A 23,534-nucleotide genomic window follows, 5' to 3' on the forward strand; every position below is an offset into this window, starting at 1 on the left:
CCTCAAGGGCTTATGAGGGCACTTCTTGGTCTCAGAAGACCCTGCCACACTCTTGGAGGGGGTTTGAGCCCCCTGGAGAGGAACTAGAAGCAGGCAAGAGGCACTTTAGAATTAACTTATTTCTGCAGTCAGCGATAGCCCTGGGGTTGAAGCTCTCACAGACAGAGCAAGTTGACCATAGATGTTCAGGGCCATGACAATACACACATAAGGAATGTGTACAGGAATGCGGGAACTTATGGCAGTGTTCCCAGCACCTTTTAACACCAGAAGGTTTTTCTGACATATTAGAAAAGTACAACTCCACAGTACAAACACTGTAGGCAAGGAAGAACATAATACAAAAACTAGCTATAAATATATATAAAAATCTAACACTTTTTTTATTATTATTTATTATTAACACCAACAATAACACAACAACAACCAAAGGAAGGAAGACCCAATGAAGGATTCAAGACCTACACACAATGGAAGAGGAGGAAAGGAACACAAAAGGCACTTAGCCGAGAGGAAGATCCAGATGAAGAAGATGGAAAACTTTCCAAAGGCTCGAGACTCAGTAATCACATCAGACACTTCTCAGTGGCAAACGAGGTCAGAGGCAGTTAGTCAGGAGTGATGCATTATGGGATGTGGGATGTGCTCAAGACTTGGATCCTAGTCTAAAAGAAATGCGTCCAAGTCAGGTCCACGAGTCAGATTTGTAATGCAACCATGAGGAGGAATGAAAGACATCGAATACTTAGTTTAATAAAAAAAAACTTATTACATTACTGAAGAGACACAGAAGGGCCTGCTTCACTGGAGAAATAGGAGAGAGGCTAAACCAAAAAGCAGCAGAAAGTATTTCAAGAAATAAGCCAACATGAAAATGGGGAAAGGAGATTCTGCAAATAGGGATGACTGCAAATAGGGTTAACAAAGAATAGGCAAGTGGGGGGCTGGAATTTACTGGAGAAAACTAGGAAAGGAACCAAGGTATTGGGAGCAAACAATGACAGGGGGAAAGGTAACAGAATGTGAAGAGGCCAAGAATTCATTTGGATTGCTGGCTAGAGACTGCCTTCCCTATCAAGCCTTGAGATCAGAGTATAGGCAAACAGATAGGAAGAGGTAAAATCCCAAGTGAAAAATCAGCATTAGTCTAGTTTTTAGCAGAATCCAGAATAGAAGGTAGACTGCAAATGTTGGAGGTGTGATGGGGAAGAAACAGATTAATGGATAACATACTTTCTGGGAGTGCAATGAGTTAGCAGACTTTAAAAATTCCATCTAGGCTATTCTATCATAAATACTGGGTGAGCAAACTGGTTTAACTAAGAAAATTAGTTTTTGAGCTGTGATACAGAATCAAACTGTCTAGACATGGCAAAGGCCTATTCTGGTGGCTTCCAAAAAAGAAATTATTAGAAAATGGAAATCAAAGCCTAAATAAACCATACTAGAAGTAGTGAATACAGTAACAGAGATAAAACTGGAAGTGGGATCTTTAGAAAAGGGTAGAAACAACTTGCATAGAAAAAAAATGGGAACTGTCAAAACAAAGCATGCAGAATACTGTTTTTTAGGAGAAATGAGGCTTAAGGGAAGGCAGGAACTGAATAAGCTATGTAATGTTTGACTGATAATGACTACAGAAATAAGGGATGTATAACGCTTAAAAATGAAAAAGTTTGCAACTGAAAATATATCAATATGGTTGTTTTCATTTATATATGTATGACTACCTATGTTATAAGCGATAATTCAATAAAGATGTTTCTTGTTTAAAACAAAAACTTCTCAAACTACAGCAAAAAAGATCCCAGGAGTCGAATGAGGTTACCAACCTGTACTCGACACCTGAACAGGTGAAGAATCACAAAGCTTTTTAGTGGTGGTGATGGGGAATGGAAAATTGAGAACAGAGAAAGGGGATCATAAAAAAAGGAGGGGTGCAATGTACCTAGGAAGCTTGCATTCACTAAGCTTACCATGCATCACATACCAACTCCTAAAGGTTAGTAAAGACTGAATCCCAAGGCATCTCTCTCTCTTCCTTGGTGTAGGAAAAATCAAAACTGTTCTAAAGCACAGCATTACAAAGTTTCTGGTAGTTTGGCACGCTGAAAGGTTTGCACACAAAGTAGGCCTAGCATCTGTGATGTCTGAACTGAACTGTTCCCGTCACCAGAGAGATGAGAAATCAGATCAGTGGTTTTCTGAATAAATTGTGTATTGAACTATTTCTGCTTTTTGGGTTGCTTAAGACAACAAAAATTAACTTTGTAGCTGTACTAACTCACCTGGTAGGCTCGTATAAGTGACTGCACAGCAAGATGGTCCTCTACCAACTTCTCCACATTAGGCTGAGTCTCGACCTGGAAATGAGATGAAGATAAGGCAGGCAGGATGGCGCCAACAGGAGGGGGGCTTTGGTATGCAGTACCAGGAAGTGCACCAGAATTTGCATTTCTAAAGAATACATCCCAAGACTGAAAAGGAAAAAAAATGAGCAAACCTTTATACAGTATCTGGATCACATAAAAATAGGACTACATATTTGCTTGAACTCAAAATTTTTTTAACTAAACTAAACTAAACTGTTCCTTAGAGCTGGTCCATCTCTGCCTCAATTAGTGTTCAGGAAATGGAACTGCCCTCAAGAACCTTTCTAGTTATATGTCACAGACAATACAGGCCAAAAGGTTACACTCAAAGTCCTATGATCACACCTTTCAATTTCTTTCCCTGAGAAACCGCGTTCTTGTTATGGCTTTCACAATTTTCCTTCCTACATCTTGACTTCTCTAATGAAATCATTCACACGGCTCAGTTATTCCTCTGAAGAAACACCCTTGACAGCCTAATACATCTTACATAAAGGCAGACATCCCATCAACTATCAATGACTCCTGGGAGGCATTATACATCCTTCATCAATACAGTGCCAGTGTATAATGGCACTGGCACTGTATTGATGAAGGATGTATAATGCCTCCTAGGGGTCATTGGTACAGTGCCAGTGTATAATGCTACCCAGCTGCATAGATACCATGGACTTGCGCACTAGGGAAAAAATCCCATGCAGAACGAAACAAACTATTTAAGCAACTCTGTTCCTAAACACATACATGCATAATATGAAAAAAAATGAGTACATCGGAGACCACAAGGATAATTCAGTCTATCTCAATTATATGACCTCTAATTATGGTAGTTTAGAAGACCCTGAGGATTTACCAAGGACCCAGAATGAGCCAATACCTACATCAAACTGAGCCAAATTACTCAATCCTTAGCAAGGATTAAAGGGACAATGTCTAATTTTACAGAAGACCCAAAAGCAACGGTTAATAAACTATAGTGAATCTGACACGAGATTGAAAGTGCACATAACAGGTTTGGAATTTTTAAAGGAATTATTAAAGGATTTTAGCTCACTCTGCCCTGGTTTCCAGTGATTTATTTCTTTGTGATGAGATTGAAAGTGTACATAACAGGTGCCTCCACCTCTCAGAGGCAGCAAACAGCATGCAGAACATTTCCTGACAGATCAGCTTCAGGCTCTAGAAACTATATCTGAAAAAAAAAATAGCACCAGAATGTGGAACAGTTATCAATATATCTACAACATATCCCAACAGAAGGACATGAATCAGTGAAGTACTCAAGAGCGCCAGAAATGTGCATCACTGTTGTTGTTTACCACCAATATTTTAATCTCAAGCACCCTGCCCCAAATGAATCAGTCTGGTATGTGTGCCCAGCTATAGATGATTCAAAAAAGACCAACAGAAGGGACGCATGTCGTGGTTTTACGAATTGCATAACTGAATGGGTCATGCAAGCTGAAATCTAATGTAAATACCAATAGTTCCATTTCAAAACAGAAATTGAAAAATGCATAAAACGAAATATTTTGATATTCTGTTGCAAGGAGTTTGTTACCTTGACCCACATTACACTAGATTATACTTCTATGAAGACTGAAGAAATACATGGCTTTTCCTACAAAAGCCAACTACAACTGTGTGAGAAACACCTCAAATAAGTTATGTACTTGCCACAGTATACAAGGAGAAGGTCCATCATTTGTAGCCACAGTGACTTGTGCCAGAGACATTAAAACTGTTTAACCAGACTTTCGCAGGCTAGTAAAAACCTCTCTCATTCTCATAACGCAACATGGAAATCTGTCTCCTTATCTTTAATCAGTGATGAGCAACAAAGTGGGAAAAAAATGTAAGAGTCAAGAAGTGTCAGAATAAAGGTGGAGGAAAAAGGTAAAAAGAAGTTATGTCTTACTATAACGTTCCATCTGTATTGTTGATCCTCGTTCAGTCATTACGTATGGGTATCGGTTCCGAGCTCGGAGCAGAGCCGGCCAATTTCCAAGCTCGCGTCAGCTTCAAACTCTCGAGCTAAACTCTTACCCACAATTCCCCTCTCCCTGTTACCTCAGATTGAGTTTGCAAGTTAAAGAAGGTAGAGGCTACCTCTGGTCAAATAACCTAAGAGAACTGGATGGTGAGATCCACTAGAAACCACAGGAGGGGGAAGGAGGGAGGGTCGTAATGACTGAACAAGGATCAACAATACAGATGGAACGTTATGGTAAGACGCAACTTCTTTATCTGATATTATTAATCTTTGTTCATTCCTTACGTATGGGACAGAGTCCCCAGTTACCTCTATTCCTGGGAGGCTCTCATGGAAGGACATTCCTGACCACCATAGAAGCAAAAGATGCTCTTCCCCTGGAGGCCAAATCAATTTGTAATGATTGATGAAGGTATGAGGCGTAGCCCAAGTGCGGCTGCACAGATGTCATGTAAAGAAGCTCTGGCATGGAAGGCAGCAGAAGTTGCCGCCGACCTAGTTGAATGAGCTTTCATGGTAATCGGCAACGAGATATTATGTTGTGTGTAAATAAAGGTCACACAGTCCTTCAACCATCTAGCTAATGTGACCTTATCAACAGCCGATCCTAATCTAGATCCAGAAAAGGCCAAGAATAACTGGTCAGATTTACGAAAAGGTTTAGTCCTGTTGAGGTAAAAACGGATTTGCCTGTGTATAACAAGGGTATGTAGGGCAATACTTTCCTCTGTTTGAATGGCTGGGAAAGAAAACTGGCAATTCAATGGCTTGATTAATGGACATTTTAGAGATCACCTTAGGCAGAAATGACGGATTAGTTCTCAGAGACACTTTCTCTATGAAAAATCAAGTATGGACTCTTGATACATACAGCTTGAAGTTCAGAAATACGTCTGGCAGAAGTAATAGCGACCAGAAACAAGGTTTTCCATGGCAAATACTTGAGGTCGCAAGAAGAGGCTGGTTCAAAAGGTGCCATTGTCAAAGCTTGTAGAACTAATGATAAATCCCATGGTTGAATAGGTTCTCTAAAAGGTGGCTTCAGATGATTCACACCTTTTATGAAGGTCTTGCACAATTTATGGGACATGAGAGGAATCTTGGACACGCTCATGAAAATTAGAAATTGCAGCCAAATTAACTCTAATGGTAGAGGCAGATAGACCCGATTGAAACAGGTCTGCCAGATAGTCTAGTATTATAGACACTGGTGCTGAAATGGGGTCTACTTGTTTATCTTTTCAGCCAACAGGTAAATCTTTTCCACTTGCTCAGATAAGTAATTCTAGTGGAGGACTTATGAGAAGCAATGAGAATATCATGTACTGGTAAAGAAATATCATTCTGCCTGGCAATCAAGGGAATTGGAGTAGCCAAGCCGTTAGCGTCAGGCTGTTCAGGTTGGGATGAATCAGGTTCTGTAAGTGTGAGAAACTCTGGGATTGGCTAGAGGATCTATGGTCGATGTAGTAGGTGAGGCCAAAGGAATGGGAACCAAATCTGTCGTGGCCAATATGGTGCTATGAGGATTTGAGGATTACCTTGCTCTTCAACCGCCGGGCTTTCTTCAGAAACTGGGGAATGAGAGGAAAGGGCGGAAATGCATAGAGAAGACCCGAGGGCCAATAGTGGACTAGAGAGTCCCTGGGAGACTGTCCCGGAGGAGGGGAATCAGGGCGAAGTAATTGCTGCATTTGTAGTTGGCGGGGGATGCAAAGAGGTCGCAGCAAGGATGGCCCCGGCAGTGGAAGAGGTAGGGGGCCAGGTGTGAAAAGCCTGCAGGAAAACAGATTAGATTCCTCACGGGTCAGATTAGAGGGCTGCCAGTCACTTCTCTGTTTCAGGATTTTCAAGGATATCACCAAAGGATACCTCAGAGGGTGACAGAGGGGATCCCTTCCCCCTCATCGAAATCTATCTCTTTGGAATGCTTGCAATGCCAGAAGCACTGCCATCAGCTCTACAACATTTATATGCAGATGGGCCTCCGGTTGGGACCAAGTGCCTTGGAATGTCTGTCCCTGACATAGCCCCACCCCATCAGGGAAGCATCCGTGGTCACTGTGGCCTTGGGTTGCTGTGGGGGAAAGGGGGTGAGACCACTGACAGAGATTGTGCGACATCCACCAATTTAAATCCTGTTTGCACCTGTGGGTTATCATGGCTGAAAGAGGACGCTGAAAAGGATACCATTGGGTTAGCCTTTTTAGATTTTGGTTGGTGAGAGTCCCCAGCCGGGGATGAAGGCAAAGATTTAGCCTCAGTAGAAACTTCCATTTTCTTATGGACTTTGGGAGAGGTTGAGACCTCTGCCCCAGAACTAGCCTCTGAAAAGAGAGATTTTAGAAGTCCCTTCAGTAACGGCTTATTTTTCCTTTCTAACAAAGTTCTACTAGAAAAGTCTTTACATATATTACAAGGTGGTTCAACAGATAAATGGGAAGCTCCCAAACAATAAACACAAAGAGTGTCCATCAGAAGTAGGCAGTTTGTGTCCACAATCAGAACACCGCTTAAACCCCGGACTACCCTTTTTATCTGCCATATTACTAAACAGAAAAGTACCAACAATGGTACAAGAGAGTACCTGAAGGTATGAAAGAGAAAAGGAAAGGGATTACCAACGATGGTAAGGAGAAATTACCTCGCGGTAAAAAGGGGTAAGTAAAGGACAGAAAAAAAGAACCAGAGGAAATTATGAACGCTAGATGCGATAGGGCAAGAGACAAAACATTAACTTTTCTGACAGAAAAGTAATTTGTAAAGCAATTAAACAATTGACTATACTTAGCTCAAGAGAAGTAGCTTGACACGACTGGATGGCAACGCGGCAAACAAAATCTGATGGCAACGCGGCAAACAAAATCTGAGGTAACAGGGAGAGGGGGATTATGGGTAAGAGTTTAGCTCGAGAGTTTGAAGCTGACGCGAGCTTGGAAATTGTCCGGTTCGGAGTTCGGAACCAAAACCCATACGTAAGGAATGAACGAGGATTAACAATATCAGATGATATATTACAAATGATGGACCTCCTCCTACAGATTCATCTTTATGTTAAATACATAAATTCTGTATCCAGTAAGAGAAGGTCCATCCTCTGCAACCTCAAGTTTGTGGAGTAAACCTTATGAGAAAATACCACAAATTATGGCGCCCCCTTAAAAGACCAAGACCAAGATAAAGTCCAGCTTATAATGCCTTGTAAAGATGAGGAAAGAGAGGGTTACAGCTGGACAGATGCCCCCTACATCTCCTAAAAATGCATTAATGAGAAAAGCGGAAGCTACAACCTCTTGTGGAATGGGACCTGGGGCCTGTAGGCAGGCAGAAACGTTATCACACTGCTGCAAAATGACATTTACTGTCATCTATATCCCCTCTACTAAGGCTTAGCTTTGAAACCTTTTGGTCAGTTGACTGTAAAGGAACAAAGCACCTGAGCTGTCTGTGCACATCTGTGCTGCGAAGTATATACCACCATCACCACCACCATTTCTGTACTGGTGAAAGAAGACCTGCTAATTTCTGCATTTGTTTAAATTTGCTTTTGCCACCACCCCTGGTATAAAGGTTTAGTTGTAAGCAGTCTGGCTTTGTGCTACACTAAGTAAGATACTCAAACACAGAACCAGCAACTCAAATTCTTCTGACTTATGTAATGGCCACCAAAAACTGAATCTTTAAAGAAAGACTTAACACTGCAAAACTACCAGGTTAAAAAAAGTATAAAATGAATGCTCTAATGTGAAAATTGATCTTAAACATTTGGCCTAAACGGTGTCACATAAAAAGGCTTTGCAGACCTTAGAGAAGCAATAAAACAGGACTAGAGTTCAGAATGAAAATCAGGTATCAGATATATGAATGTTGATGAAAAAGGCACGTATGCCACAATCAAACATTTCAGAAAGGCTACACAATACTGAAGCAAGACGATAGAAGGATCTGGATTTCTTTTTTTTTTTTTTGCATACTCAAATAGGAAAAACAAAACTATTTACACACGTCTCATGAGTAGAAAGACTAAAAAAAAAATTATTGCTACTCTGTCCAAAAAAGCTGAATTAACGGTCTATCAGTAGAACTGGAGAAGTTAAATAATCAGGTAAGAGAATGCCTAGAGTGGGGCTTGCCTGAATGACAATAGGTGGGAAGGAGCCACATCTAGTAAAACAAAAAAGGAATCAGGATGATTTTGGGCTTGAGAAGCCTGTTTTATGAATAAACTTCAGAGGAAATAAAGAGAACCAGCATAGAAGAGTTCAAGAGGTCATTTGTAGATGGACTGAGCTCCCTCTCCAAGCAGTGGAGGAATAAAGGAAAACAATTGTTCAGATGGTTCTTGGCTAGAGATGTGAACAGGTCCTACTACAGTTTGCATCACAGAAGGAAAGCTTCCTTTTTACTGAGTACCAAAGAGGTCATCCTTGAAGCATGAGCAAGCAGCAACTGAGCCCAACTGTTATTGAAATGGTCTCTGGAATGTGTCTGACAATTATAAAGCAGTGTGATTCAATGGCACACTATCACACCCAGACTTCTCACACAGAGGATACAAATGGCCCCTCACACCACTTGCTGATGTACCAAGGCCACTGTCACGTTGTTTAAATGTCCTACTATAACCCTGAGGAAGAGTGACAAAACACCAGAGTTTACCTCCTGGACATATATGTGATGATATAACCAAGCAACCTGGACTGTGTGACCAGTGAGGTGCCTCCACACTACAGCAGACACGTCCATATTAACTAAAGCTTGAGAACTAAGTGAGCATGACAATGAAGAAAGAAGATTTTACCAATAAGGATAGCTGCAAATAGGGGTATAAAAAGGAGATGGGACTGGAGTTTACTGGAGAAAATAAAAAAAAAGAACCAAGATATTATCGGCAAATAACTTTGGAGTAAAAATGTGGAATAAAGACAGCTGAGGAATGCTAAATTAAAACCAGTTTTGACAAAGAGTTTTTAGTGAAGTCCAGAAAAGATGGTGTTGCTTTAAAAAAAAAGTTAAAATTATGGCATATAAAATATTGCTTACTATGAATCAGATAAGGTTAGAAAAAGTTGGAAAAAGCAGAAACAAATCTGTATGGCTCCCAAGTATGTAACACAGTCCAGAAAGTTTAAGACTTTGCATGGAAGCATTTGCATAGCTATTTTTATACCCAAAGTAAACTTGAGATTTTTCACTCCATAGACAGTAAATACTGGGGATGTGATCGTGAAAAATGGAAAAACTTGGAACATGTTTTCTGGGAATGTAACAAGTTGGTAGAGTTTAAAAATTCCCTTCAAGAGTACTTTGACAGAAACATTGGGCAAGCAAATTGTATTAACTAAGGAAATGCTTACTCTGAGCTGGGACATACGACTTTAATTTCCTAAGCATCGTAAAGTAATATTAAATTTAATGCTCCTGACAGTCAACACAAAATAGCAACACCCTCCACACATCCTTAAAATGGGCCTCCAATACAGTACACAGAGGACTCCACAATCACTGAAACATGGCTTTGTAACTCACAACTCGTGCTCAACACCCCCCCTCCCCGCCGCCAAAATAAACACTCCCCTCCAAACCTTTTCTCATGAAAAAACACAAGTTAAAGTCCTCTGTCTCTTGATAATACAACCACTAAAGTCACTTCTCATAGCAAATGATTAGGGATGACAGTGGATAATAATCTCAATTTCAACCTGCATATACAAAATTGCATCCAAAAAATTAGGGATGCTTTACAAAACCAAAAACTCTCACCAACACAACTAAAAAAAAAGTTATGTACTCACCATAACCTTCCATCTGTGTGTCCATTTTCATTCTTCCGCAGCTAACCGGATCAGATCTGACTCAGCCATTACATTAGCTCGTGGCCTTCAAAAATCTCTCAAGCTCCTTCCCTACTCATAGGTTCATAGGTTCATACTAGGCTATCTGCCCTAGGGCATTTATAAGCCTAGCCAGAGTGTGTTTGGCTTTTGCCACCCATTTTAAATTAATTTTGCTATGCGTTTTTTGAGGTTAGTATACTGTGCCTCTGTCTAACAGTGACACAGAAGTGATAGCCGGGGTAAACCTACGATCTCCCATCCACTCATCAAGATTCCTCTTGAAGAGAGTCAATGTGGGACTCTGCCTAACCTGGACTGGGATTTTATTCCAGAGTGAAGGGAGCCTCTGGTTATGAATCTGTCCCTCCAGCATGTCCTATTTATTTCAGTGCTGAGGTTCAAGTCTCGAGCACGAGCTCGATGGGATTTGGATTTTCTGAGGTGCAGCATGTCCATTAATTTTGGGTTGGACATGGCTTTATACGCCAGGCACAGATCGCCTCTGAGCAGGCGGTATGCCACTGAGTAGAGCTGGAGTTTCTTTAACCGGCAGCATATGGCATCTGTTTGAGCCCTTTGATCCTCTTGGTGAGGTACTTTTGGGGTCTTTCCAGTTGCTGCAGGTGTCTGGTAAGGTACATCCCAAAAGGGCATTGTACTCAATTATGGGCCTGATGAGGGATGAGTAAAGAGGCACGATGACCTCCCTGATCTAGATGTGAATCCCTTCATGATTAGGTGGGCTATATAAAATGTTTTTCTAACCACTTTGGCCACGTGGTTGTCAAATGAGAGATTGCTATCAACTTGGGTCCCCAGGTCCCTAATGACTTCTTCTGTACTTAATGGATTACCACCTATGTGGTAATTTGTGGGCACTTTGTTTTTGCCAAAGGGGATGACTATACACTTTTTGGCGCTTAGCTTGAGGCCATGGCTCTGGCACCAGTTGTCTGTTTCTATGAGGCCCTTTTGGAGGATGCTTGTGTCGGCTGGAGAGTTGATTATGGCACCCAGTTTGCAGTCATCTGCGAACTTTGTCAGCCACAGTCCTTCTGTGTTGGCCTGTACCGCCGAGAAATATATACCGAACAAGAGAGGTCCCAGGACTGAGCCTTGTGGGACGCCACTTGTAACTGGTTTGGAGTCTGACATGGCTCCAGCAATTCTAACTATGTGGGTTCTGTCCTTGAGCCAGTTTGCAACCCATCTAGTGACATAGGGGTTTCTATAATGCCCGAGTGGGGTATTGTATCGAAGGCTTTTGCGTGGTCCAGGTAGGCTGTGTGGACCACCTTCCCCTCGTCAATGGCCTTGGTGACTGTTTCAAAGAAATCAACCAGGTTTAAGAGGCAGGATCTGCCCTTAAAGCCAAACTGGGTAGGATCCAGTGTCTGTAGGTCCCCAATATCTTTATTTATGAGGTCCATGACGATCCTTTCCATAGCTTTGCAGACCAAGCTAGTCAGGCTTATGGGGCGATAGTTTCCAGGATCCGTTGAGGCACCACCTTTGTGGAGAGGGACCACTGTTGCTGTACGCCACTCTTTGGGTACATATCCTGTAGTAAGGCTAAGATTGAACAGTAGTTTTATGTTTGGGTTTAGCTCTTCTTGGAGTGCATGTAGGACGCAGCCCGGGACACCATCTGGTCCCATTGATGCTGTGTTTTTGCTTTGGAGAGGGCGGCTCTTACCTGAGCATCTGAGATGTCAGGGGCAGCACTCTGTTGGGATAGATATTTGCCCTTTGGTGGGGAGAGGGGAGAAGTTTGCACTGAACCTGTCAGCTAGGATGTTGGCAATGTCTGTGGGCTCTGTGTATTTTTGTCATTTTGGACTAATTCTGAGCATATCTGGGAATTCCCACCCAGGTTCCTAACATAACTAAAGAAAGCCTTGTGATTATCCTTAGTGTCCTGTGCAATTTTTCTCTCAAGCTGGCCTTAGACGATTTTATGAGTGCCCGTAGTTTTTGCTAATACTGATCAGAGATGCCTTCCCTTTTTGGGATTTTGCTCTATCATGTAGTAGCTTCCTCCTTCTATTGTATAGTTTGTTTATGGCTGGGGTCCACCAGACAGGACGTCTGCCTTTGGAGGATTGGGTCTTGGTTTTATTTGGGATTGCATGATCCATGCATTCCTGAAGGTGTTCACAGAATGCGTTTATAAAGGATTCTGCGGTCTGGGCTGTATTTTCCACAGGCCCGGGGTCTTTGAAGGATTTCGCCTCGGTTTTGAGGCGAGTGAAATTTGCTTTAGAGAAGTTTTTCACTGTGGTTTTCTGGGCAGGGGGTGGGGTCGGGATGTGAATATCAAGTGAGATTAGTTTATGGTCTGATCTTACCAGTGAGGGATACACTTCTGGTCTGGAGCATAGTGTCCCCATGTTGGTGATGATCAGGTCCAGTATGTTTTCCCCTCTTGTGGGAGTGGTAACAAGTTGTTCCATAGCATTTGAGTTTATAAATTCTAGGAACCTTTGGGCTAGGGTGTTGGAGCTAGAGTAATGCTCCCAGTCTATGTTTGGGTAGTTGAAGTCGCCCAATATAATGGTGTTTGGAGAGACCTTCATATTTTCCAGTATTCTCAGGAAGGCCAAGTGGGGTTCCTGTGTTTGGGAGGGTGGTCTGTAGCAGGCTATAAACTGGAAGGCAGTTTTACCCACAGTCAGCTGCACATGGATAGTTTCTGATGCTTCGTGCTGTGCCACCAACCTGGAGGTGTGGGTATCTTTGAAGAATATTGATACTCCCCCTCCTTTTGTGGTTCGGTCCAAGTTTTGGGGCCGAAAAGTATGGTATGAGGTATAACCTGGTAGTGCTGGGGTGCTCTCGGGAGCCTTGAACCAGGTTTCTGTTACTGCACAGATATCGATGTTCTCCATGCTAAGGAGAGTTTCGAAAAGTGCATCTTGAGGTTTAGACTTCTGGCGTTGAGTAGCATTACTCAGTTTCTTATCCCTTGTGATACCTATGGAGGTGGGTTTGTCTTTTGAGCCTTGCCTAAAAAAGGCACTATGGGGGTAGCAAGAGCCTTTGCCAATATCCGAAAGCCCAGGGGTGACAGGTGCAAGCCGTCCCTAGCGAAGCATCGTGGCTTGTTGAGCATGTCATCCCAGGCTGACAGGCATTGGATCCTCTTTGAATGACACCAACACTTAAGCCAATTGTTGAAATTGATCATCTTGTCTTCATATTGTGGCATCATTCTTGGTGAGGGTAAGATGCTACTCAAGGTCAGGGTCATACCGGCCTGGGCTCATAATGCACCAAACCCTAATATCTCTCAGATCTTGTTTGCTGCTTGACAAAAAGACTGTTATGATACGCCATATATGTAGCTCAACACAAAGTAGTGTCCTTGAAGCCTATCATTCCTTCAGAAGTAAGTCATTAAAAAGGATGGGGGGGGTGGGTGGGTGGGGTGTTGAGGAAGAATGAAAATGAACACAGATGGAATGTTACAGTGAGTACATAACTTCTTTATCTGATGTTGTCAATTTTCATTCCTTCATCCACTAACGGGACAGAGACCCCACCTACCTAAAATCCAGGGTGGACTCTAAGGAAGGATATTACTGAGTACGGTTGAGCCAAAGGCTGCTCTTCCCCTCGAGACAAACTCTACTTTGTAATGAGTGATAAAAGTATGAGAATTTAACCAAGTTACAGCAGCACATACACTGTCCATGGAAGCTCAAGACTGGAACAGAAGAAATTGCCACAAAACTGGTTGAATGAACTTTTAAAGGTTTTGGTAGGGAGAGACTGAATTTGTTATAGACAAATGAAATGCAATCCATCAACCATTTAGCTAGCTACCTTTTTAACTAATTCACACAATTTAGTATGTGCAAAGGAAATAAACAGCTGATTTGACTTTCTAATTTCTTTTGTTCTGTGTTAAGTATAAAGTACAGTGCAATGAAAAAGTATTTGCCCCCTTCCTGATTTCTTAGTTTTTTGTTTTTTTTTTTTTGCATGTTTGTCATGTTTCAGATCATCAAACAAATGCAAATATTAGACAAACATAACCCAAGTAAACACAAAATGCAGTTTTTAAGTGATGATTTCGTTTATTAAGGGAAAAAAACTATCCAAACCTACATGGCCCTATGTGAAAAAGTAATTGCCCCTAAACCTAATAACTGGTTGTGCCACCCTTAGCAGCAACAACTGCAATCAAGTGTTTGCGCTAACTGGCAATGAGTCTTTCACATCGCTGTTGAGGAATTTGTTGAGGAATTCTGGCCCACTCTTCTTTGCAGAATTATTTTAATTCAGCCATACTGGAGGGTTTCCGAGCACGAACCGCCTTTTTAAGGTCATGCCACAGCATCTCAACTGGATTCAAGTCCAGACTTTGACTAGGCCACTCCAAAACCTTCATTTTGTTTTTTTAAGCCATTCAGAGGTGGACTTACTGGTGTGTTTTGAATCATTGTCCTGCTGTAGAACCCAAGTGCGCTACAGCTTGAGGTCACAAACTCATGGCCGGCCATTCTCATTCAGGATTTTTTGGTAGAGAGCAGAATTCATAGTTTCAAAGACAGCAAGTCGTCCAGGTCCAGAAGCAGCAAAGCAGCCCCCGACTATCACACTACCACCATGTTTGACTGTTGGCATGATGTTATTTTCTGAAATGCTGTGTTACTTTTACGTCAGATGTAACGGGACGCACACCTCCCAAAAAGTTCAGCTTTGTTTTGTCAGTCCACAGAATATTTCCCCAAAAGTCTTGGGGATCATCAAGATGTTTTCTGGCAAAAGGGAGATGAGCCTTTATGTTCTTTTTGGTCAGCAGTGGTTTTCGTCTTGGAACTCTGCCAAGCATGCAATTTTTGTCCAGTCTGTTTTTTATGGTTGAGTCATGAATACTGAGGCAAGTGAGGCCTGTAGTTTTAGATGTTCTGTGTTCTTTTGTGAGACCTCTTGATGCCCATGTACTAACCCAGACTAATACTCATCCAGTACATTGTTACTGTTTACCTCTCTCCCATTATTCTTAAAGTAGGATTAGTAATCCTCCCCTTTTTCACAATTTTAAGTCTAGTTTTTCTCAGGGAACTATCATTTGAGTATGTACTTTGTAACACTCATCCAGCTGTGAGCACTACTGCTCCACCTTGTATATAGAGTAACAGTCTTTTTACTTTGAGAGTATTATTTGTTTAGGTGTATATATGCAAACTTTTTTATCTTAGAGATATACTTTATTAATCAACTGTAATACTTTTATTTCAATCCTTACTTCTTTCCAAACCTACTTTATGATGAATGTCTAACCCTTTGCCATGTAAATAGTACTGTATTGTTTTGTTAAACTCTGTAGTCAATTGCTTTAAAGTTAGCCTTTTGATGTAAATCTCCATCAACAATGTATTTCAAATAATTTTTAGTTTTACTGTACTGTTTTATTAGCTTAATTTTGGAGCTAATCTCCCCGGGCCTCTACTGAAAATGGACATGTATCCAGTTGGACTAGCCAGGTCAACAAATGTAAAATAAAATAAATAAAATAATGAGTCATCACTGCATTCTTAGGGTAATTTTTGTAGGCCGGCCACTCCTGGGAAGGTTCACCACTGTTCCATGTTTTCTCCATTTGTGGATAATGGCTCTCACCGTGGTTCGCTGGAGTCCCAAAGCTTTAGAAATGTCTTTGTAACCTTTTCCAGACTGACAGAAGTCACTTACTTTGTTTCTCATCTGTTCCGGAATTTCTTTAGATTGCGGCATGATGGGATCTTTTGGCCTACTTCACTTTGTCTGACAGGTTCTACTTAAGTGATCTCTTGATTCAACAGGTCTGGCAGAAATCAGGCATGGGTGTGGCTAGTGAAACTGAACTCAGCTTTCCCAAAAATGTGATTAACCACAGTTACTTCATGATTTAACAAGGGGGTCAATTACTTTTTCACATAGGACCATGTAGGTTTGGATAGTTTTCTTTCCCTTAATAAATAAAATCATCACTTAAAAGCTGCATTTTGTGTTTACTTGGGTTATCTTTGTCTAATATTTAAATCCGTTTGATGATCTGAAACATTTAAATGCGACAACCATGCAAAAAAATAAGAAATCAGGAAGGGGCAAATACTTTTTCATTGCACTGTACTTTACTATGGACATCCAATAAGTGCAACATATATTCTCCTTTATTTGCAAATTTAGTAAAAAATACTGGCAAATTAAAGGATTGGTTGAAGTTGGATTCTGACACCACCTTAGGCAGGAAGGAAGCATTGGTATGTAACGTGACCCTACCCTAATGAAAAATCAAGAATGGAGACTTAGAAGACGATCCTTGAAGTTCTGAAATTCTTCTAGCTGATGCAACTACAACTAGACAGAGATTTCCAGGTCAGGAATTTAAGATCACATTTAGCTGCTGGTTCAAAGGGAGAATGAATTAAGGTCAGCAGTACCTAGTTCAAATCCCATGGTGGAGTGAGGTCTTTATAAGGGGGTCTTAGCAGTAGAGTGCCTCTCAAGACTTTGCACAGCTTAGAGGAAGCCAGCGAAGAATTTTGAAATCCAGCATGAAAATTATTGACTGCTGCTAGTTGGACTTTTATAGTTGATGAGCTAGTACCTTCATTAAATACTCTCCAAAAATTCCAGAACAAATTGACCCCTTCTCAGCTCTAGCTCAATTTGATTTTGCATTGCTCAACAAACTAACCTTTTCCATTCAGTCCTGTAGAGTTTCCTAGTAGAAGGTTTACGAGAAGATAAAAGTATGGAACAGACGGGGAAGAAAGCATGGACTGTCTGGCTATTAAAGGAATTAGAGAAACCATGCTGTTAGTTTGAGGTTTGAGATATCTGTGTGAACCATGCCTGTCGGGTGGAACAGAAGGTCTGGAGTTGGATCCAGAATCCAAGATGGATACTGTAGGCGAGGCCAATGGAACGGAAACAAAATCTGCAGAGGCCAGTAAGACGCAATGAGGATAACTTTGCTCTTCAACCAGACTGCTTTCTGCAGGAATTTGGGTATTAGAGGGGTCGGAAGGTAAGCATACAGAAGAATGAGGGGCCAATCGTAAAGTAGAGCATCCCTCGGTGATTCCCCCGGTGGGGGGATTAGGGAAAAAAACTGCTGCACTTGTTTAGGGGAGAGGCAAAAGGATTGCAACAAGGCTGGTCCCACCAACTGAAAATCATGTCAGTCCCTTTGTAGTTGAGAGACCACTTGTGATGTAGTAAGATGGACCTGCTCAGTTTGTCATATTGGACTTCCCCAGAATATGTGTTACTACTAGAAAGAAGTTGGAAAATTGCCACACTCTGAGGGCATCTCAATACAGAGGATAAAATATCATACGCCCTTGTCTGCTGATATACCAAACTACTGACATGTCTGTCTGGACTGCAACTGTTCCAAGAGAGAGAGTGTCTTGGAATGCCTGCAACACCAAAAGCACTGCTTTCATCTCCAAAACACTGATATGCAAGTTAGCCTCTTTGGGGGACTAAATGCCTTGGACCCTTTTCCCCAGGAAATGCCCCACCCACCCACCCAATCTACGAAGCAACCATGATCGATATACCTTTGGCTTGAGGGAGGATGAAAGGATGGCCTTGTAACACCTGTTGCGACTGCATCATCCAGCAAAAATATCTTTTGCATACCCGAGTTATTCTTATCTTTGCTGACATGGGTAGAGAAAGCACTTATCATTGCAATGCTAGCATCCACTGTAGAATTCTCATGTGGAATCGTGCTAAAGGAACTAAAATTGTTGCTACTGACACTGATCTCAGGGCTTGAAAAATTAATCAAGCCAAAATTCTGACACTTGAAATTACTTTCCTGACCTGCATCCTTATCATTTGTACTCTTGATTAAGGAAGAGAAGCTACCAGAGATACCGTGTTGAACAATGCCCCTATGAATTCCAATGTCTGGGTCGATTCAAAGTGAGACTTGTCATAACTTATGGTTATTCCAAAATGTAAACAAGTCTAACACCTGATTGCGTGCTTCTATCAGTCGATACATGGTCAGGCGGTAATGAGTCAGATGACTACATATTTATTTTGTTTATTTTACATTTGTTGACCGGGCTAGTCTAGATGGATACATGTCCATTTTCAGTAGAGGCCCAGGGAGAAAAGCTCCAAGAAACATACAGAATTAATATAAAAGTCAAAACAGATCAAACTAAACAAAACCGCTATTGTTTCATAAAATCATTAGTGTTTTTTTTTTTTTTTGTACAAAATACAACACTCATAGTGAGCATAACATGGGAACTGTATAAGAGAAGGTACAATATACATATATACATGGGAAACACTATAAATCCCTGCAGTCTCAAACGAGCTACTACTACTGACATACATTTGGTGAACACCCTGAAGGCTGTGGTGAGGCCAAAGGGCAGTGCTCTGAACTGACAGTGACTGGCTCCTAGCCAGAATTGTAAGTATCTTCTGAACTGTCTATTCATTTTTATGCGACGGTAAGTATACTGAAGGTCTATCAAGCATATCCAGTTGTCCTTGCCCAGAAAGGTTAGAATGGACTGAACTGTGACCATCTCAAACTTTGTATGTCAAACTGACTTGTTCAGTACACAGAGATCCAAACTTGGTCTCCAGTCCCCATTTTCTTTCACACTAAAAGGAATCTTGAGTTAAGTTCTGGATTCTGTTTGGTCTAGTGGGACCTCTTGGGAGGACTCTTTCTTAGTAGCTTTTGAATTTCTAGTGCTGCTGATTTCTTAGCATCTTGCAGTGGTACAGCAGTTGTGGACGGTGCAGTGGTGCAGCGGTAGTGTTGCCTCCTCACAGCAAGAGGTTCTCTGGTTCGATTCTCTGTTAAAGTGCCTTATGTGTGGAGTCTCCATGTCCTCCCTGTGTTCATGTCAGTTTCCTCACATGTTACAAAGACATGCATTTACAGTGTTTCTCCCCATACCTCTGCTGAAAATTGGCTTCATTCCATGTCGGACTTTCCCGGTAAACAAATGCTAAAATAAAAATAAATAACATTTTGAATTTCCAATGCTGCTGATTTCCTCTGATGGGGTGGAGCATTGGAAAATTTTCTACAAATAAAGGAGATATGAAAAAGTGAATTACATAACCTCTGGAAATAATGCTCTGCACCCAACTGTCTTTTGTTATATCTAGCCAGGCTCTCTGGGGCAGGGATAAGCGACCCCCAACTGCCTCCAGAGGTGGGCAATCAGGCCTCCTTTCTGAAGTGCTGAAATTGTCAATCGGGGAAAATCTCTAGACCCCTGGTTTTGTGGGCCTCCTCTGCCACAGGGACACTGTCGTCCATTGTAGCCCCTCTGCCTCTGGGGGGGGGGGGAGACTATCTCCACATGTGTCCTGGAAAGGACCCTTGTACTTTTTGAACCACATTTTTCAACCTCCCCATTGATTCCTGGAGAAGGTCCTTTAAGGTGGTGAAAAGCACATACCCACTGCGGAGATGGTATTTCAGTCTTTTTCATAGCTGGAGTGTGTTCTTCACTGTGGGGCCAAACAAAAGTGCCCTCAAAAAGAGCACTAATGAACAAGGACTTAAAGGGCTCCGCAAAATCACACAGGAGCATCCAAACATGTCTCCTGATGAAAATACCTGAACCCATGGCCCTTGAAGCATCTTCTGCAGCATGCAAGATAAGTCTCATGGACAAATTAGATAGCACTTGTAGGGTAGTCAACTGAGAGGCTATTGAAGACTGAGCCTCATCAGTGTCAGTTCAAGAACAAGATTTTGATAGTTCTTTAAATAAAATCTCTTTGAAGAAGTCTCATATAATGTGCCAGACAGTTCAGTGATCGGAGTGCAAAAGTCAATGACGCATAAACACACTTCCTAAATCTGTCAATCATGCTAGACTCTGTTAGGAGTATAGACAGTGGAACTCTGTTCGGTTCAAGAACAAGATTTTGATAGTTCTTTAAATAAAATCTCTTTGAAGAAGTCTCATATAATGTGCCAGACAGTTCAGTGATCTGAGTGCAAAAGTCAATGACGCATAAACACACTTCCTAAATCTGTCAATCATGCTAGACTCTGTTAGGAGTATAGACAGTGGAACTCTGTTCAAAAAGTTCCTTTTTTATAACTGCCACCACAACCATGGCATCTACTGGCACACCCTTACCCCAAAATTCCTCCCCTATTGGTGGAGCCAGAATCCAGTCTGGTCTTTTGGGGATTGGTTCAACGGAATCAGGTTCCTTCCGTGCCCACCTAGAGACCAAATCAAAAAGCTCATCAGTGGGCGGAGTAACCCAGGAGATAGACAGGCCAGTTTCCAAATACCTCCAGAAATACTGATTCCTCGGGAGAAGGATCTTGGGAAGACCAGCCACCCTTCTGCTTAAAGATCTTAAGAACGTCTCCAAAGGAGACATCATTGGGTGATTATTTTGGGACCCCTCTCCATCAAAATCAGTATCTTCAGCATCTGATTCTTGGGGAGTCCAAGTTCCTCCTTTGGCACTTTCTCTCCCTAGGGGATTCCTCTGTGAGATGGTCCACTGAAGCATCAGAAGAGAGTAAAACACCCTGCTGGGCAGTCTGGAAACTTTGAGCTAGCTGTCCCTGTGGGGTAGAACGTTCAAGGTCAAGATACAAGCACATCTGAGAAGTAGGGGTGGATCCAAATGGGGTGGGATCCATCTGTCCTGCTGGAGCAGAGAACACTTCACAACACTGAAAGCAGATCTCTCCATAGAGAAGGAAGGCAATGGAGTCAAGAAAGCAAGTTTCTGACTCATCACCTCCCTCCACTCTGAAAACAACCCACCTGAGGCAGAAGTCTGAGCCAAGCTGCCCAGTGCCAATGTCAAGGCTCCAAGAGGAAGAGACGACTAACATCTGAATCGACTCCAACTTGCTGGATCCAACAGGGTTGCTTAGCCTCCAAGAGTCATCGGACTCAAGAGGATGTCAGAGCCGGTGCACTCACAGCAACATTCGGATATGAAGTGCTTTTTGGATCCAAACCAGATGGACCCAGAAGGCTCGGATCCAAGAACTCTAAAGCAAAAGACTGGATTAGAAAAGTAGCTGTAATGGATGGAATATTAGATGATCGGGCTTCCTGACCCGAAGGGGTAGGAGCTGTAAGAACTCCCATATGAATTCGCGCAGTGAGGAATTTCCTCATCATTCTCTCCACATCTGCTTCAGTGAGACTCCTGGAGGAATGAGAAGATGCTAGGGATGGAGATTTAGAGCTCCTTTCTAGAATGGGAGAAGGCACTCTGGATGGGACTGGATCCAGATGAGGAGAATAAAATGTTCTTGGTAAAGGCTTCAGATCCAAGGATGTAGGATCAGATAATGGTTTGATCGGATAGGTTCTGAAGAGGAAGAGGCTGACTATCCAGAAGATTTAGACCTTTTTGCAGGGTCTCTAGTTTTGTGTTTGAGGGACTGAACCCCAGTAATGGCATTGAAGAAAGAAGTCGGCAGCAAGCTTTTCAAAATTAATTTATTTTTTCAGCCAACCAGGCTTGGGATTAAACCAACAGATGCTGCATTCTTGTTGCAAGTGTTCCGGGCCCAAGCAGTACACACAAAGATTATGGGCATCAGAAAAGGTCAATTTCTGTTAATGCCTTTGGCACTTTTTATAGTCCACTGGGCCTTTTTCAGACATCCTGAAAAAGAGGAGAGAATACCACAACAGCAGCAACAACTAAACTTTTTTTTTTTTTTAAACTAGAAAGACTAGAAAGGCTAAATAACAGTGATGATGGCAAGATGAAGGGATACAAATATTTGCAAAAGAAATGTACCAACTATGGTATTAAAGAGATATACAATGTATAGACAGATAAGGAAGTACAGGCTAGGCTTACAACAATGGTAAGAAAAAAGTACACTCTAAGGTGTATGGAAAGTAAAGGATATCAGTAATAGCATAATAAATTTAAATGTAAATATCAAACAGTTTTTTGTAGTTAATATGCAAATTAGACTTCTCTCACTCAACACCTTGAGAGCTGAAGTGACCACTTCTAGACACAAAAGCGGCAAATAAGCTCTGACAGATGTTAGGGGTTGGTGCACTGTAGGCAGATAAGGAACTTGAGATCTTTTTGGTGGCCACGAGCTAGTGTAACAGCCAAGTTGGGTCCGAGGTTCGGATACGAACCCATTAGTTGAGGAATGAATGAAAACTGACATCAGATCTACACTTTCCACTACTTATCTCCTCCCCACACTTCTTTACGACACTTCCATTCTAACTAACTTACAGGCACCAGAAAAATCAAAACTTGGAACAATGCTACAACTAAGTTGCTAAATTTGTAGCAAATACCCCTTTCAGAACCCACCACTGTATGGTACTAAAGCCTAAAATGGTTAGAACTACCCCACCAGCTAACATATACATAGATTCTTACCACCGGTAGGAGTATCCAGCAACCATCTGCTTGTCCATCACTAAATACTATTCTACACAACCGTGTCCCCACAATCAGTCATTATGATCCAATGACTAAACACTCCTGTCTGTCCACAAACAGTACAGTTTTGTACCTACCATAAATGTTAGAGTGTTCACCCTGCTGCAGTCATCACACTTGGGTTATCCTACCGTCAGGCGGTCCCATAGTTGGCCTGAGTTCCAAAGTCTTGGTCCGGCGTCGGTTGCTGTCACTTCTTCCCGGACGTCAATGCGCAGGGGTATACAAGAGGCATCCAACTCCATTTTCTTCAGTTTTTCTTGCCCCAGATGTCAGGTGCCCCCAATAGGTAGGCAATATAAATATATAGCTATATAAAAAAGTACATATAAAAATAAAACAATACCTTCAGGTAGAAGCAAATACACCACAGAGGTTGTATAGGATAGAGTGAGAAGTCCAGCTAGTTCAGAGGGGATGGAGGGAGGGTAACCTGGACTGCAGCAGGGTGAACACTAACATCTACATTTATGGTAGGTACAAAACTGTATTATGCTCATCGTGTTACACTGCTGCAGTCATCACACTTGGGTTGAATCCCAAAGCTAAGGATGGGAGGTGGAGTCAAACAGGGTTAGAAGCTAGTAGGCCCTGCAAAACTGCAGTGGCAAAACCAGCTCTAGTCTTAGAGTATAGAGGTAAGTGCTAGTGTTTGGTGAAGGTGTGCACTGAACTCCAAGTTGCAGCTTCCAGAATATCATTGGTTGGCATCCCCCTGAGAAAGGCTGCTGATGTAGCTGTAGCCCTGGTGGAGTGGGACCTAATGTTAGCAGGTACCGGTTTCCCAGGATGCGTGTAGCAGAAACATATGCAGTGTCCTATCCATTTTGAAATGGTCTGTTTTGAGATAGCTTTTCCTTGTGATCCTGCAGCATA

General features: G+C 42.0%; 1 protein-coding gene across 3 annotated transcripts in view; it reads right to left on the bottom strand.

Annotated features, from left to right (window-relative positions):
- The window catches only part of OGDH (oxoglutarate dehydrogenase), a 1,195,521-nt gene that overhangs the window by 947,292 nt on the left and 224,695 nt on the right, over nucleotides 1–23,534 (bottom strand). For all 3 annotated transcript variants that reach the window (XM_044084237.1, XM_044084236.1, XM_044084238.1), the window contains exon 3: nucleotides 2,289–2,477. In XM_044084237.1, the coding sequence (XP_043940172.1) occupies nucleotides 2,289–2,477 (189 nt within the window). The remainder of the gene's footprint in view (nucleotides 1–2,288; nucleotides 2,478–23,534) is intronic.

Source organism: Protopterus annectens, chromosome 9.part0, assembly GCF_019279795.1.
Source record: "Protopterus annectens isolate FY-2018-M chromosome 9.part0, PAN1.0, whole genome shotgun sequence".
In the NCBI taxonomy this organism is placed as follows: Eukaryota; Metazoa; Chordata; order Ceratodontiformes; family Protopteridae; genus Protopterus; species Protopterus annectens.